Source organism: Sebastes umbrosus, chromosome 9 (assembly GCF_015220745.1).
Source record: "Sebastes umbrosus isolate fSebUmb1 chromosome 9, fSebUmb1.pri, whole genome shotgun sequence".
Taxonomy (NCBI): Eukaryota; Metazoa; Chordata; class Actinopteri; order Perciformes; family Sebastidae; genus Sebastes; species Sebastes umbrosus.
Genome location: NC_051277.1, coordinates 15,854,622 through 15,872,894, shown reverse-complemented (window position 1 = coordinate 15,872,894; position 18,273 = coordinate 15,854,622). Strand labels below are relative to the sequence as shown.

General features: G+C 41.4%; 1 protein-coding gene across 2 annotated transcripts in view; it reads left to right on the top strand.

Moving 5' to 3' along the window:
- Positions 1-18,273, top strand: part of LOC119494924 (dedicator of cytokinesis protein 2-like) — a 120,433-nt gene that overhangs the window by 1,810 nt on the left and 100,350 nt on the right. For both annotated transcript variants that reach the window (XM_037781154.1, XM_037781155.1), the window contains 19 exons: positions 2,299-2,382; positions 3,665-3,705; positions 3,904-3,959; positions 4,037-4,133; positions 4,218-4,366; positions 4,610-4,745; positions 5,400-5,557; positions 7,143-7,224; positions 7,458-7,593; positions 8,185-8,260; positions 8,391-8,467; positions 10,314-10,564; positions 10,909-11,007; positions 11,232-11,304; positions 11,548-11,651; positions 13,311-13,509; positions 15,889-15,986; positions 16,076-16,165; positions 16,416-16,516. In XM_037781154.1, coding sequence (XP_037637082.1) covers positions 2,299-2,382; positions 3,665-3,705; positions 3,904-3,959; positions 4,037-4,133; positions 4,218-4,366; positions 4,610-4,745; positions 5,400-5,557; positions 7,143-7,224; positions 7,458-7,593; positions 8,185-8,260; positions 8,391-8,467; positions 10,314-10,564; positions 10,909-11,007; positions 11,232-11,304; positions 11,548-11,651; positions 13,311-13,509; positions 15,889-15,986; positions 16,076-16,165; positions 16,416-16,516 — 2,107 coding nt within the window. The remainder of the gene's footprint in view (positions 1-2,298; positions 2,383-3,664; positions 3,706-3,903; positions 3,960-4,036; positions 4,134-4,217; positions 4,367-4,609; positions 4,746-5,399; positions 5,558-7,142; positions 7,225-7,457; positions 7,594-8,184; positions 8,261-8,390; positions 8,468-10,313; positions 10,565-10,908; positions 11,008-11,231; positions 11,305-11,547; positions 11,652-13,310; positions 13,510-15,888; positions 15,987-16,075; positions 16,166-16,415; positions 16,517-18,273) is intronic.

Below are 18,273 nucleotides of genomic sequence, written 5' to 3'. Positions count from 1 at the left end.
TTTCATTTGGAGTATTGGTCTAAAAATAGTGTGCCACCTTTTTATACGGTAAGAATTATATTTAGCAGTCATTTTGTAGCTGTGTAAGTGCTTGTTTAGTGCCTAAACTATTAAATATAGGATGGGGCAAAGCAAGACTTTGAGCTATAGTGCAGACAGACAGTTTCACTGCTACGCTCACTTTCTGCAATAAACTGATAACCATTGCACTCTTAGCAGTGAGGCAGTCTAGCCTAAAGTACAGTAGCTGCTGCTAATGCTCTGCCTACTCTTTTGCTCTGCATGCCATGCGGCTGCTGCTTCATTGCTTATTCTTTCTGCAAACACCTGTTGCGACCACTGCTGCTTGTACTCACATACAGTAAATCTAAGGCTGCAATTGACAATTATAGCCTACTCATTGTTGCTTAATCTACAGATTCATTTTTTAGATTAAAGGTGCTATTGATAACATTTATAACATTCAGCCACTAGTCACATTCTCCGTCCCCCGTTCCATTGCATTCACTTGTTGCCACGGTAAAAAACACTTATCTGTTTTTTTCCACTTTAACTGGCAACTGGATCGTTGACAACACAGAGACACCACGTGATACCAACGCCGTTATTGGCTCACAATATTAGAAGTGGGAACCAAATATCAGATATCTTCCACATAGATAAACAAAACAATTTTGGACCCGCCAAAATTTTTAAATGACTAAATCAGAATATTTTTTTCAGGAAGAGCCATACTTTTATTTTGCACTTTTCTAAGAGCTCTGTGGATGTATTTTTTAATATTTGTCTACGTAAAAATGTTATCAATTTAACCTTTAATCCTGTAGTCTGTGAAATGTCAGAAAATTATGAAAAATGCCCATTTCTGGTTTATTCCGTTTGAATTTTATTTGTATGTGTGTATATCATTTCATCTAATTTTTTTGATCTAATTTTATTCTATCTTAATTGATTTTATTCAGTTTTTTTTTTATTGCTTATTGTCTTTAAATGTAATATTAATGGTTTTCTTTGCCTGCCCATCACTATTTCCCAGAGACTGAGTTGACACCTTCATTATTTTTTAACTGACCAACAACAGTCCCAGGCTCCAAGATAAACTTACTTTCACATAAGACGAAGAAAATCCTCACATTTGAAAAGCTGGACCAGACGATGTTTGGCATTTTTTTGGTTTAAAAAAATACCTAAACGATTGTTAATCAGTTATCAAAATAGTTACAGTGATTTTCTTTTAAAATGACTGTTTGTAAGAATCAAAAATGCTTGTTAAAAGCGACACCTGTGGCCATTAAGTCAACGAAAGTCAACGTCGGGCTCGCGCTTGCACGCTCTAAATAGACATGAACGAGCATCGCTCAAAACAGTGAGGCGACACACGTCAGCTAAAACCACAATATCATTCTATATTTCACCTGCTTGGCAGTAATGTTACTCGCTGCGGAGTCCCGTCACTTCACAAGACACGGGAAACCTCTGTTGGTCTGGAGGAGCTGCAGCATTTATTTCTGCACAAACGTCCACTGTACATTCACTAGATATTCTCAGAGCTACTAACTCTTCTGCAGTGTGTTGTGTGCGCGCATGCACGTGAGGTGGAGCGAGCTGAGTGAAGGCAGGCAGAGGAGCAGCGTACAGCAGAGACTCCGGCCCTGCAGACCAAAGCTACGGTCTCCCCCGCGTCCTCCGACCGCGGCCAACACTGTTTTGCAAGACGGGCTTCACTAGATATAACTTTGCGGTTTTGATGTTTCCTTGTAGTTTGTGTTGGAGTCTGAGCCTGAACAGCGTAGCCACACGCGAGCACGCATGGGACACCGACCCGGATTGATTTATACGTGTAAGAAGTAACAAACAGTCCCTTTAATCTTAATCAATTAGCTGTTATTCTAATAATTTCAGCTCTGTGTAAATAATTGTATAAGCAAGCTGGCCTGCCAACAGTCCATCATGTGCCCATGTGAATACATTCTTGGTGAGGAGGCCTGGAAAAAAAAAGTCCGTGTCTAGAAGGGAACCCCCAAGTTGCGAAACAAACTCTCGCGAGATGTCCTCGAATCGCCTCGAACGTGCACGTGGCAGGTTGACCAGGCCATCTGTTGCCAAGGTTACTCAAAGAACTGCTGCACTTCACCAATCAAGTTAGCTGTGTGTGCTAACGATGCTAACATTCATATGATGAGTATTAGCTCTGCTCAGTTGGTATTTGTGTGCTTGGGAAGTTTTTTCATTGTACCGCCATTAAACAGCGGTCTAATAAACGCACCCCTCATCAGACTGTAACTATTTCTTCTTTAGTTAAGTGGAACTTCGTCGGGAAAGGAGAGAAGCAGCTTTCCCTCGAGGTTGGAGATGCGGTCCAGATCCAGGAGGTCTGTGATGGTAAGAAAATCTCAAAACATCAACAATTACACTATTATTATTATCACCATTATCACCCAAATAACCTTTAACTATATGTTTTATAAGTGAAACAGTTAAGATATGTTTATTTTTCATCTATCCTAAAACAAAGTTTCCATATTATAAACTTTCTGGCTCAAACAAAAATGAAAGATATTGTCAAAAATGACAAAAGTTAGTAGGTAAACTGTACAGTTACAGACAGTTATGATAAACAATACCTTTTCTCAGTTATTTATTATTATGTCCCTTTATTTAACCAGGTTAGTCCCATTGAGATCAAAGATCTCTTTTACAAGGGAGACCTGGCCAAGATAGCAGCAAGACAGTCATAGTGAAAGTAACAGACAACACATACATTAACAACATTAAAACTTGCTCATACAAAACACTTGCACAAAGACAACCTGGACTGCAGAGATTTCACCAGAGCCTTAAACTCATTCAAGGTAACTAAGTTTCGAAGTTGAAGATCAGATTATACATTATTCCAAGCAGTAGGTGCCGAAGACCTAAAAGCTTTCTTTCCCAATTCAGTCCATACTTTGGGAACAACAAATTGCAAAATGTCCATAGAACGAAGATCATGACTTCCAGTTTTCCTTTTTAAAAGTGAAGACAAGTAAGAAGGAACTAAACCCAGAATGCTTTTGTAGATAAACACATACCAATGACTGAGGCCGCGAGCACATAAGGATGACCAATTCACTTTAGAGTGGAGTACACAATGGTTAGTCAAAGAACGACAGTTTGTAATGAATCTGAGTTAAAGTGAAATATGTTGGCTGTCTGCATTTTTGTCGCTTGATTTTTTGAACTTCACAGAATAAAATATTGAGACTTTTTATACAACTTAGGTTGACATGATAAATAACTTTACTATGCAGTAGTATACAAGTGTTATTATTATACCAGTTAAAAATGGTATATGCATCATAGTTTCCGCTCTAGGTTTCAATTTCACTTTAAATCCATCCATAAGTAACACAATGACAGAATGTATGGCTATTTTGGTCATGGGTTTCATACACTGTGTAACAAAACATCAGAAAGCAAAAATACTATCTGATGGGGGACCCTGGGAAAAAATCTTCTCACATGTGGGTCCGTGGTGTAATTTGTGTCAGTTTAGGGGTCCTTGAATTGAAAAAGCTTGTGAACCACTGGTCTAGTCTTTTCCACATTTCAATATGAACAACAAAGGTCTGCCCATGTAGAGATGTCTGTATTACAGTAAGCTGACAGTCAATTTGTCTTTCAGGATGGTTCAGAGGCCACTTGGTTAGGAACAAAGCCCAACGGGTAAGAGCTCACACATACATAACCTGTTTTTTACACCAGACAGTGCATCACATTGATTTTAACCAACTGTGTTGCAATAACGCATAATGCATGACCATGCATGGGAGATCTTCTTTTCTAGTTTAGTGGATAGGAAAGGTGAGAGCTACCACTGATTTTGTTTTCTCATTCATCTCCCCCACGCATATTCCTCTCCAGGGAGTGTTCCCTGCCAGTTTTGTCCATCTCAGGGAGATCGTCATTGAAAAACGAGGGTGAGTGGACTTAAAAAGTCTTCATCTGACTCCAAAAGTTATGTTTTTTGAATTTATGTTTTCTTGTGCGACTACAGAGGTGATGAGGTAGTGATGTCTTCAGAGATGCCCTTGGTGAAGGAGGTGACCACCACATTGAGAGAGTGGGGAAGCATATGGAAGCTGCTCTATGTGGTAAAAAAAACAAACAAGCAAAAACTCTTTGTGTGTGTGAATATGTGTGTGTCTGAGTGTAACACCATACATCTACCTGTCCAGGCCAATAAACGGAAGTGTGTGAAGCAGATCCAGGGGCTTATGTGTGAGCTGATGGAGTGGCGTTCCCAGCTCCTGTCTGGCACTCTGCCAAGTGACGAATTCAAGGAGCTCAAGCAGAAAGTCACCTCTAAGATTGACTATGGCAACAAGTATGTCTGCTTAATGCGAATCTAATCAAAAGCTAGTTTTCTCCCGTCCCGTGCTCACATCTTTCAGCATCTTCTCCCCTTATCTTTCCTCTCTGCTCCCTCCTCCCTACCGTCACCCCTGTGTCTTCATCCCTTCACCATTTCCCTCCACTTGTTGCCTTTTTTTTGTCCTCTGTCCTTTGTACACCTTCCATCAATCTCCCCAATCCTCGCCTAAGTGGTATCTCCTGCTTCCTACTACAGGATCCTGGAGCTGGACCAGGTGGTTCGGGACGAGAATGGGAACATCTTGGACCCGGAACGGGCTAGTGTCATCAGTCTGTTTCGGGCCCACGAGGAGGCCACAGCCAAGATCAATGAGCGCATCAAAGAGGAGCAGGTGAGGAAAAAGATGAGAAGGCAGAACCCAGGAGGGAAAGATCCATGCAGACAGTTTCGTGGGACAGAGAGAGAATCTCATGGGTGGATGTGATGGCAGATGTTGCAATTAAAATTTAATTTATTTGTCAACTTCTTTGATATTGCTCTGATTTGACTGCACTAGACTTCACAGAGACATGTGTACCATGGGATCTTCTCTGGGAAGCTGTTCCTGGGAAGATATAAAAGTTATCATGAACTAGAAATAGGTGGAATCACAATTTTGTCATTTCATTTAGTTTTTTATGCTATGAAAGTAGTAAAATTAAACTTTTTCTGCATGAAAATGCCATGGATAATACATTTTACTTGCCAATTATGTCTGCCAGCAAAGAATTCTTTACAAATTGGCTTGACTTCACTTTAACTCCGTACAGCCTATTTTACATTTATTCATTAATAAGAAGAGAACGTACTCTATTATGATTTTCTTCTCCCTTACAATGCCACAATCTGGATGCTGCAGCTGGTAAATCCCAGAATGTAGCTATTAATTGTTATACCAGCCAACCAGATTTGTCAGGACCTTGAAATGAAGGCTTTTGACTGGCATTTTATCCTGTTAAATCCTTGTCCCGAGTTAACCTCCTCCAATTAACGTCCTCCCCTGCAGTCCAACATCCAGACGGACCACAGCGGGATCTCAGCACGGATCCAATCTTCCCCCACCCACAGCCTCTACGTCTTCGTCAGGAACTTTGTCTGTCGCATCGGAGAGGACTCGGAGCTCTTCATGTCCCTCTATGACCCCATCAAAGGGGCCATTATCAGGTGCCTTCCCTCTTAGCTTTAGTCCATACCCTCATACAGTGAGCTTCAAAAGGTGTTTTAGTACAAGCTGATGTTTTTCTTTTCAGTGTATTCTTTTCAGGTTGTTTTGAGAATTTGAACCCCCAGAATCATATGCAAGTTTAAATGTGTCTGTTTAGGCTTCAAATAATACACTGATGTTATTGTTGAGGTCTGGTAGATTTAATTTAACCCCCCCATGCATTTGATTCAATTTTGGGGTGTAACGTTGAGTCACATTCACATTTCTGAGATAGAAAACAAGTTTGTGTCTTGATAACATTTTTTTATTAGTCTTCTTATAGCTTATATTGATGTGATTTGCCTGAATTTTGTATATCAAGGATTTAGATCATAAATTAAATAAATTCTGTCCATTAAATGAAATAAAAATAGGGGAAAATTAAGATGAAGTAGGTTTAGCCTCCTCCATATCCCTTTTAGTACCCATTTACTGACTGAAATGAATGAAAAATACCGTTGATTCAAGTTCAGATTTGTTTTTAACCTCACCTCCATCTCTCAGCTGCCTATATACAGTACCTCTCCTCTTGCTTTCTCACTTGTCGACCCTCCTCCATTGTTGAACCCCACTAAATTAGAACAATGGGATGCCAAAAATAAGAAAACACAAATTATAGGACAGGAGATACTGACTGGCAGAGCTGTGTGGTGCCTGACAGTGCTGATGCTAAGCCCTGTCACTCACTGTCATACAGGGTATATCTAAGTCTCAGCCAGCGCATCTGGGAGTATTAAGATAGACCTGGATCAATCATGTTTTTCTCAAAATATATCCACCACCGTTCGATCGTCTCTTACTTTCTTGGCATTTGTCCTGGTTTCAGTTTTTTTTCCTGTCTCATTTGCTCTTGTAATATTTGTTTGATTGGTTAAATGTTTGCCTTTTTCTTTTTGTGCTACCCATTCCCTCAAGTAGGTTTTGTGACAGGAATGTTGTAGGAACTTGTTCTTAGCTTTGATTCACTGTGCTGTACCCACAGACCCTCATCTGTGTGTCTGTCTTGCTGTCTATCTTTCTATTCACCCCTCTGTCAGTGACTGGTGCATGCTTGTACTAAATGTCAGGAAAATGCTATTGGGAATAGAAGGGGTTGTATTTTTAGCACTTCAGAGAAAATTTATGCAGCTGCAGTGGGTAACATTAGTGGATCCACATGCCTGCCAGGGGATGACTGAAGCTGAAATTTTAACTTAATTTTCCCCCATAAATCACGTAATGTCACATCAGTAAACTGTATATACAGCATGCCCGTGTACACCAGACAGGCTTCTCTGTGATTCTCACCCACCTGAAGATGAGGGAGGCAAACAGTCCAGCGTTATCTGGACCAAACACTCGCTCAGTCCTCGATTGGACAGAGATAGCGTTTCTATCTTTTTGATTCATCACTTCCTGTAGGGTGGGAAAGTTTAAATCAAGGGGAATGAGATGATCTTTATTGCAAATGGCTATTTTTGACACTAAGTGTGGCTGTATATTAAGATATTGTATTGTATAGCTTTGCAGAACAGTAACAACAACTCTCCTCCATGCTTTGTGCAGTGAGAACTACTTGGTACGCTGGGGCGACAAAGGATTCCCCAAGGAGATTGAAATGCTCAACAACCTGAAGGTTGTCTTTACAGTAAGTGACCACAGGAGGGCACTATCACACTGTTTCTCAGCACTACAGATACTGTAAGAATGAATGGATTTATTCCCTCTTTGAAGATTGCATTGTCTCTTTCCCACTTAACCTCATGTCCCCCAACTCCTCTTTCCTCCATCATTTCATCCTCGTATCTCTTATTCCCACTCTATACTTATTGTTTTGCTTTCTTTCTTCTCCGTTCTCCTCTCTCTGTTTGTCTCTACCAGGACCTGGGGAACAAGGACCTGTCCAGAGAGAAGATTTATCTGATCTGTCAGATAGTGCGAGTGGGCAGGATGGACCTGAAAGAGACAAACCACAAGAAGAGCACTCAAGGCCTGAGGCGGCCGTTTGGGGTGGCAGGTACATCAGCCGATACTTTTTTTCTTTTTGGTCAAAGGTGCTGCTAAATTGCCAATCCAAGTGTCCAAGTATTATTTGTAGTTATTAGACTTATGAGTATTGTTTTTAGTAGCCTCTCTCTTAAAGCTGCAATACATTTACCTCAATCCACTGCCAAATATCAGCAATTTAGCCAACAATAATGGCCTTTAGTAGCCTCTTCAGTCATTTTTACTTTTATTCCCTAAAGGTCAGAGTAATTTCAATGATTTATCTGCTGCTGCTGCAGGTATTATCACCCCTATTTACACCTGGGAGCTGACCAATACAACCACAGTCATCTTTTGCACAAACAAAACTAAAATATTGATGGTGACCGTCCACTCATTTTTCCTACCCTTGAGGCTACTGTTTCCTCAAAAAAGTTAACCTCAGAAAAGAGCTACCAAGGTGTGTAGTGAGGTCTGTGTGCTAAACTCTTGTGTGATAGAGAGATTTATATACAAAATGTTCACCGAGCCTGTCATTGTTGACTGATGTGAATCCACATAAGGGATAGCATTTTCTTTGATTTTGCCATCACAGACACATTTGTTTTCCTTTTCTTGGCAGTGATGGACATTAGTGATCTCATCAAAGGGAAGATTGAATGTGATGAGGAGAAGCAGTTTTTCATCCCCTTCTTCCCGTATGTCTTATTTTCCTCCTCTATTACTCACAAATCCTCCCTGTAATAAAAAGCAATATTGAAATCGAAGGTTTCAGCATCTGCATGATTTTAAAGATCAAACCGTTTTTGTGTGTTTGTTTGGCTCCAGGGTAGTTGCTGAGAATGACTTTCTTCATTCCTTGCTGAACAAAGTGACAGCATCACGAGGAGACAGCGCTGGACAAGGTACTGTTCGGCTTCTCTCTCTGTTTCCCAGTGTGTGAGCCATGTGACTATTCTGCCAAAGTCGGTGGTCCTATATGCACTAAAGATTCCTACTGGACTGTGTACGCTGAAGTCATTAGTGGTCAGACAAAATGGCCATTTCTCATCATATCCTCGCCTCTTCTCTCTGCTCCGTGGGTGAGAATGAAGGTCATTATCCTGATGGATAGCATTCGCCCCGGAGCCGATGTTTTCATATTACTTACCCTTTATTTCTCCCTCACCAGCTTCCACTCTCGCTGCCCGCTACCTCACGTTTATGGCTGATTTTGACAGCCCCTATGGGTGACGCTGTCTTGTTCCACATAGAGTAACCTCGCGTGTTGGACTGCACTGTCATATCGCTCGGCTTTTATCTTTCCTCTCGCTCCTGAAAGCCCTGGGCATAACCTAGATATGGAAGGAACACCCGGACGAGCAGATATGGAAGGAGCACCTGAGGACACCAGATGTCTGTTCTTAACTTTACTCTCCCCTAATCTCTCCTTCGTCTCACTTTTGAGATGCTTCTGCCACAGTACACACATGTGCAGAGTATTCCCTATAGGTATGTGGTTAGCCTTGAAAATGTGGGTTTGTGATAGAGTCTAGATTTCACCAACTATGTATGTATTTCCCTAAAATAGCTCACCCCCTTTTTTCATGTTCTTGTCTATGCTTTCCTTCCTCACATCATTTGTCTGAAAGCTCTGAGAGCCCATATTCTTTCTAAATTTCTGCCTATTATGTTAACACCTCCAACCTTTCTTTGCCCCCCCCCCCCCCCCCCCCCCCCTCCTTCACAAACAGTAGACAGACATTTTATAGTATTATTGATTGCAGTCTAGTGTGTAACAACAGAAGAAATTTCACATCCCCGCATCACCTTGGAACACTTTAACATTACGCTCCTCATAGATAAACACTAACAATTTATACAAAGTGGATCTCACTTTAAGTTCAGCTTTCAGGCTGAATTTTTCAGGGTTTTTGCAGGTCCTGAAAACATCTTAAAATGTTTAAAATTCAGTTGTAAAAGGGCCTGGCCTTGAAATTCCTTATTTATTCATTTGGCTTTAATTTGAATGTACTTACCTGCAGAAAGAAATGAAAATTCCTCTCTGGATCTCTCATTTAAAATAGCCTGGAGTGGCACCTATTTTTCTAAGTAAATGCTCTTAAATTTATTGATATTTGGTCCCACAAAGTTCTGTGAAGTATTGAATTAAAGTATCTGATAGTTACACATAACCTGTGTTTTCCAAAGCTGTTTTGGGTGCTCAACTTTGGTCACTATTATAGGATAGCAGAAAAATATTTCTCTCTTCTAGGCCTGTGACACTGTGCAGTAATGTACACATAATCTTGTGTAATTAGGAGCGAGTAAGCAATAAATCAGCACCTGGAACGAATATCAGACCAGTTGATATGATGAAGGTTCTTTACTGACAAAGGACATTCTTCAATGAAATCTCACAATGAAATGTAGTCTCTCTACAAATTTAATGCATCTATCAACTTGTTAAATCATTACTCTATAGATTAATGACCCAATTAAAGGTAGCAACATATCCGAGACAATATGCGCCACGCATGCATCAGTCTGTCATCTGTCTAAAAAGTCATAAGTCTTGAGAGTCTCATGATGGTCTAAATTATTTTTATCAAGAATATGTATCTTTTAAGGAACTGAACACTGCTTAAGAATACAATCAGCAGTCTCACTGCAAACCTCCTTTTGCTGATTGTGCACCTGAAAAATGTATACCGGTTAAACATGAATACATACCGTAACCTTCCCTCCTCCGCTACCCCCACCTCCCTCCAGGTCTGTGGGTGACTATGAAGGCTCTGGTCGGGGACATAGTTCAGATCCGGAAGGAATATCCTCACCTGGTGGACCGCAGCACCGTGGTAGCCCGCAAGCTGGGCTTCCCAGAGATCATCATGCCGGGAGACGTTCGCAATGACATCTACCTCACCTTACAGGGTGGCGACTTCGACAAATACAACAAGACAACGCAGAAAAACGTGGTGGTCATCATGTGGGTGTGTGACGAGGAGGGCAAGGTCATACAGGTGAGCAGCGTGAAGAGATGAGGTTGAGGACGCACAGGGCATGTCTGTGTGTTTGAATAGGAAAAGGGATTTGTGTGAACGCATTAGTTTGTGTGTGAGGGGGTTTAAGGTTGAGTGTGCAAGTGCGAAAGTGTGTGTGTGTACCGTATGTGCGGTGTTTAAGAGATTGAGGAGGTATGGGCCAGTGAGCAAGCACGGCACTGATCAAGCGCTTATTCACCCTCTCATAGTCAGGGGCACATTGACGTGGCTTTATCCCAGAATGAAAATCCATTTTAGCTCACACACAAACATAAAATCCTTCAGCTCAATATGACTTGTATTTTTCTCTCCCTCTTTCCCAGAACTCCATCTGTCTGGGAGCAGGGGATAAGGTGGTCAATGAGTACAGATCCGTCATCTACTACCAAGTGAAACAGCCCCGCTGGATGGAGACAATTAAGGTGTGTGTGTGTGTGTTGTAGAGGGAACTGCAGAGCTAACAATTTAAAAGTAGTTAGTGGTAGAATTGTGTCTATAACAGACACTTCTTTCTGTTTCCTTGAAGGTGTCTGGTGTTTATATCGCATTTGCATTCCTCATTTCAACCACAACTTTCAAGAAACCCCAGAATGTCATTGTATACCCGTAAAATATTAAGATATCTGTTATTTTACATGTCCTCCAGGTGGCAGTCCCTCTGGAGGAAATGCACAGAATTCATTTACGCTTCATGTTCAGACACCGCTCTTCCCAGGAGTGTGAGTATCAGCCTCTCAGTTCTCTCCATACATCCACACTCTCCTCTACTCTGATCCCCTGAGCATTCTGGGACACCGCAAGGTCCGAATGGTTGGAAGCAATTTGGAAAATGACCCAAGGCATCATTACGCACACTTTGATTATACAAATCAGTCGTCGTTCTTCCTCCTCCCTTTCCATTTCCCTGATGTGTTCCCCTCCTGACTCTTCTCTGTTTACTAATCCGTCTCCTTCGTCTCCAGCCAAGGACAAGAGCGAGAAGAACTTTGCCATGGCCTTCGTGCGTCTGATGAAGGATGACGGGACAGTTCTGCAAGATGGACTGCATGACCTTGTCGTCTTCAAGGTCAGAACCAAAAACACAACAGGAAGAAAACAGATAAATTCATGAACAGGTTCAAATGTCTAATCAAATAAAGAGTGAATGAGACCAATTTCAGCCCACTGACAACCTGATTAATTTAATGGCAAACTAATTTATTGTCACCTAAATCCTGTCTTCCTTGACCTGAGCTTTCAGACTTGTACAGATGCTAAAGCTCCTCTGAGAGTAATAAATGACATAACGAGCCCTTTTATGATGTGTCAGACTCTTACAGCTCATTCACTTTTGTTGAATCAACCAGTTTTGAATTGAACAGCCCAACTGCAATAAAACTGGATTTTTATTAAAAGGTTTTTTGGGGCATTTTTTGCCTTTATTAGACAGATGACAGCGTAGAGGCAGACTGGAAATGGGGGGAGAGAGAGAAGGGTATGACGTGCAACAAAGGTCTCAAGGCCGTAACCAAACCCAGTACGCTGCAGTTATATGGCATCTTCTGTAACCTTTCGGCTAATGGTTAATAACACAAACAGTTTACAGAATTCTTTTGATACATCATTCATGGTCAGACTTTAATGAATGGGGAAGATTAATCTAACTGTACCAAAGCTCAATGCCATTCCTCACTTAGTTCTGAAGGTTTTTGTGCATATATAATATTGAAAAAGACTTTACAAGTCACTGAAGCATACTCGGTTATTTGCCTAATACATGGTAGAAAAAGGGCAGAAACACTGTTTGTCTGAAATATACTGTATATACTGTAACAGTTGTGCTCAGTTGCAACCATCATCAAAGCTGACCTAAACCTATAGTGAGTCTGGACGGGAGATTATGGCCACCCAGGTTGAGTGAAGCCAAATAGATTTCCTGCCAAATGAGCCAAAGCTAAGATTGAATCCCCCTATTGATTAAATGCCAAACGCAATGAAGATTAATTACTCGTGATTCACTCAAAGACCGAATGGATGGTCCCCGTGTGCCCTCTTTCTCGATTATCTCTCGTTATCCCTGCATTGCTCTCGATCTCTGTGCCACTCAGGGCTTCAATCTCTTATTCCCTGCTTTTCCACCCACTCACTCATTATTAACCACTGGTTTGGCATTAAAGAGGGCAGAGGTTTGAGGTTTGAATGAATCTGTGACCCAAAGGCGGTAAATTTGTATATGGAAAAATGTACAGTAGGATCACGTAAACGAAACGGATAAACAAAATAGAAAATCAATATACCAGGTTTCTTTTTCTCATATATCTCTTTCCCTTCTCTCTGATGTGTTCATTCTATAGCTTCTCAGCTAGAAAAATGCTCTACCATTAGCTCCTATTTTTCTTATCTATCCTGCCGCCAATGTTTTCAAAGTAATGAATTTACAAACTGGAGTTGAGTTAGGTAGAAGTAGATCACAGAGAGAGATTACTGCTGTGGAACTGGCGACTTCAGTCATTGTTGTTCCTTCAGGTCTGGCCTGATAAATCACTGCAAGTACAGCGAACCCCAGGGTGTCTTCTACTCCCGTGCCTGCATCAAGACATTTTGACTAAACACAGGAAATAGTAATTCTCGTCCCAAATGCTGCTGCGACAGCCGGCAAACATCTGTGCCATCATTAGCAAGTTTAAGCATTACTGGTGTGTCAACATTACTGGGTTAAAATGACTCCCTCACATTGTCGTCCCAGGGTGACAGCAAGCGCATGGAAGATGTGAACTGCTATTTGTCGTTGCCCTCGACTCGCCACCACCACGGCGACTCCCACAAGGTGGCAACGGTGGGCCGCAGCTCCAGCAGCCTTTCCGGGAGTGGAGGCCTGTCGGTCAGCTCGAGAGACAGCTTCAGCATCTCCACCTTGGTCTGCTCCACCAAACTCACCCAGAATGGTAAGTGGATGTGTGTGTGTGTGTGTGGGGGGGGTAGGTGTTATACTGTTCAAATAGCCCCTTTGTGATATTGTGTTGACATTAAGCTACTCTAGAGACTTGGCAGGGCAAAAACACACACACAGCCTTATACGCACAAAGGTTGAAGAGAGGTTAGTGCTGAAATTATGAGGAGGAGGGTGTTTGAAATTAAACCTGACACGTCAAAAAAACATGAATTAACATCTTCTTTCAACAGAGTAATAAGGTCAGGACAAGACAATGAATCATCGGTTGGCTGTGGAATTGGTAGAGGACAAATCCACTGCTTAGACGATCTCTTCAAGTCTGCAAGCACTACTGGTCTAGTGTACATACGTCTTCTTTTGGGCTAAATAGTTAGGAAATTCGTATTTCTCCTTAGAAAATCCATACAATTTTACAGAAGTGCAGGTAACATGCAACCCTATCCGACCTTATTAGGTCAAGTGTTATTTTTCGGTTTAGGGATAAAAGTTGAGTCATGATGGCTGAAGGGTGAGTTGGGGTGAGGTTAGGGCAAAGGAGACGTCCAGCCAATTAACGGTCGTGAGTAGTATGGTGAGTCAACGGTATGTTAATTAGGTCAATGTTGCCAGAACTATGAGGGTGTGTGTGTGACGTGTTATGGTCATGGAACAGTAAGCACCGGATAGGGGGAACTGTGTGCTTACATAGGTTTATTTAGTGAGGAGTGTCGTCATTTTGTCCTACACACTCTGGCAGGCAGCCACATAAGCTGACGCACACACACACACGCACATACACACACGCACACACACACACACACACACACACACACACACACACACACACACACACACACACACTGAAGTGCACATCCACATCTACAAATGCATAAGCGCACGTACATTCCAGACAGTAAGGTGCATCAGGCACAGGTGCAGTGCAACAGCTGTTACTGAGGAAGCCAGTCCATCACTATAATGAACATTATCCTGCGATATTAATCACCTGTACTACACACACACACACACACACACACACACACAAAGACTCTCAGGCATGCATGCACACAGTGTTGTTTTGGGGCCACCCACCAGATGTGCGGCTTGGCTTGGTGAGTCAGAAATTATTGGACAGGAAAAGCAGTGAGCTTCAAGCGGGCAGCCCTGCAGAGACATGGAAATCTGCCCCATGTCAAACTGTAGCAGAATTAATGACAGAAACTGTGGATTTGAATGTTCAGCTGCAAGTCTCACTAAGCAGAGGAAGATGACAAATCATCACTTGACAAATTGCTGCTTTGTTGTTTGTTATTCTATTGATTCTTTTTTAGTACAGTTTAGTACACAAAATGACAAGAAATTCAAAGAAGAACTGTATTCTAAGTAGGGATGCACCCTGACTTTGCAGTCCCGATACCGATACCTGGGCTTTGGGTATCGACCAATACTAAGTACCGATCTGATACCAGTGTTTAATTAATAAGCTGTATGCCTCACTGTGTGGAAGTGACTGGGATCATTCTTTCATGTGTAAGGCAACATCAGGCTTGACTTAAACATTGCTTTCCTAACTTTGTAAAACAAAATGTGACAAATATATACATAGATATAAATTTAGTGAATTGTAGCTTATTATTTAAGTAATAAATCGTATACCAGCAACTTGGTAAAAAAATCTTTAAAATTAACAGGAATTACAATTCAAAAGTAAACCTTTTAATGCAGCAACAAATTGGTCAAAACTTAAAAAGGAATTAAATTTCCAGTCTATAATGTATATAGTATATAAACATAGAATTGAACTGAATTGAATAGATCGGCTTCGTTGTCACCGATACCCGATCCAGCTATATGAGTCAGTATCGGCCCGATATCTGATCCAGTCTCGGTATCGGTGCATCCTTAATTCTGAATATACATATGTACATCCAAAACCCCAACGTATTACATTTACTATGATATGGAATGGAGAAAAGCAGCAAATTGCTCATTACCATATATTTACTAGTTTATTTTCTGTCTAGTAAATGATAGTGAATGACTAATTGTTTCAGCTCTAATTTCAACACAGTGTAACAGCTCCAATCAAATCCATCTTATCATCTTATCTCCTATCTTTCGCATTATATTAAAAAGTGTCAAGTCACTAACGGGTATACTCAGTGTAACAGTTTATACATAGTCTGCGCAACACAGAAGGAGACACACAAGGTCAAATGTTTGGAAAGGACAAAAAGTGAAAAATTAATTAATTATAATTAAAACAACAACATTCAACTAAGAATACATTTCCATTACAGCAGTGTTGATCAGCATCCACTCTTAAACAAGACAGCTGCATTAAAGACAGCTGAACAGAAAATGTGCTCTGTGTGTCTCTCCTCCTCTCCAGTGGGCCTGCTGGGGCTGCTCAAGTGGAGGACTCGACCCGAACTCCTCAAAGAAAACCTTGAGAAACTTAAAATCATTGATGGAGAGGAGGTGGTCAAGGTCAGTAGTGTGAATACAAGTGTGTATTTGTATAAGTGTGTAGACTGGCTCTCACCGGACCTCTCCTTTGTCTGTATTTGTGTGTTTAGTTTCTGCAGGACACTCTGGATGCCTTGTTCAACATCATGATGGAACACTCTCAGACTGACGACTACGACATCCTCGTGTTTGACGCCTTGGTGAGTGTGTGTGTGTGGTGTGTGTACCCAGATAATGTTGTGCGTGTAACTCTGTGTGTGGCTTGTCAACAGATGCAGCTGATTTCGTGACAGGCTGTCTCAGCGTGTATCGAGTCTGACATCTTTGCGTCTACCTATCCATCTTTTTTTCCAAACAAACACGTCTATCAGATGATTGTACATAACTTCTTATCTGCCTTGTAAACATGTAGCCTGCTCAGTCTCTCTGTTTCTCCCCTCTCCCTGCCAGATATACATCATAGGTCTGATCGCTGACAGGAAGTTCCAGCACTTCAACACAGTGTTGGAGGCCTACATCAAGCAGCATTTCAGCGCTACACTGGCCTACAAGTAGGTTACTTCCTGGATCACTTCCTTCTATCTTAATGTGTTACATTTTTTATGCATTTCCTGAATGACAGAAGGAACTGTTCTCATCACCATGTATCAGATTTGAATGAATATATGATGTACAAAGTTTCTACATCTTTTCTGATCAGAACACTTAATGTGAATCTGAGAGCAAGAGAGCAAAAAATAAGAGCAAAATATGACAAGAGTCACAGAGATAGTTGATAAGTGCTCCAAAAAGCAAAAAGTTTAGTCGCAAATCAGTATGCTGAAATGCAAAAATCCTTGAGAAAGCAAAGAGTCTTGAGAAGGCAAAGACATCTCCTTAATGCATCTGCCACAGGAGAGTTTAAACTCACTGAGCGCAACTGGCTATTTAAAGGAACAGTGTGTAACATTTTGGGGGCTCTATTAGCAGAAATGGAATATAATATTCACAACTATGTTTTCATTAGTGTATAATCACCTGAAACTAAGAATCGTTGTGTTTTTCATTATATTAGATTGAGCCGTTCATATCTATGTTATTATGGTAAGGATGGCCTCTGAGCGAGGTTGCCACGGTTTTTGCACTCGGCGGCTCACGTTACTGCAGTCTATGGAAAGGAAGGATTGAGCAGAGGGCTACTCAGTTGGTTGCAATCTGCAACCACACTGCTAGATGCCGCCAAAATCCTACACACTGTACCTTTTTAAGGTTTTAATTATTTTCCTGTGGTCTCCATAAAATGCCAGCTGATTATTTAATTTAGGTATGACTTAATTATGATGCGTAATGACAGTGTGTTAGACTTCACGTCAACAATACAATACTTCTATTGTGTGAAAACATAAGCAGCGTATCAGCAATGTTCTTGTTCGCGTTTCAAATGAAGGATTACGATCTTTCACGAGGCAATTCTGTCACCTCTAGGGAATTATGAAGTCATTTAAATCTCATTAGATAATCTCAGTCATGCTTTGTCATCAAGCCAAAAAAAAACAGACTGTTTTGTGGTTCCTAGAAAGTTGGACAGAACTAGCTCTAATGTTAAGTGACTGAATGCTGCACTGTACCCAGCTGCCACTGGAGGTCAGTGTGTGTGTGTGTTGGCCTTCGGAGCACTTGACTGAAGGGGATTAGAGTTTTAACCCTGCCTCTCTGTGGAGTAGCAGCTAAAGCACTCAGCCGTGCACCCCAAACACTTCAGTCTGCTTCTTACTCTCTGTTAATTCACTTAAGTAGATTCAGTGGGCGCTAGAGACAACATTTCTTTGCATTGCCAAAGCTTCAGTTAGGAAATTAACAGCATTTCTAACTCTTCCTGCTCTCTTTCCCCGCCCTGAATCTTTTCTCCTACTTTTCCCCAACTGCTTCTCCTCCTCTCAGTCTCCTTTTGCCCAATTGTCCCTGCGACTCTCCTCCTCTCTGAACTGCTTTTCTCTGTTCTTCACTTCATCTACACATCTGTCTCTCCACCATCACTCCATCCCTCCCCTGCCAGTGTGTTGGTGTTCACCCTCTTTAAGAGGGTCACCGCAGCTTAACGCCTGTCAGCCCAGAGGCTGTTATGTAAAACTCTCTAACTCCCTCTCACTACATTTTAAATTCCCTATCTCTTGCTCTTAAAAAAGCATAAATCCTCCTGTGCTTGCCTTTAAGCCATGCACCAAAACAAAACCAGGGAAGACTGACTGGTAATAACGTTGGTGATATTTCCAAGGCCACCCTGACGGCAGTGAGGCCAGATTAGAGTTCATTTTTTAAGGGGACTTTT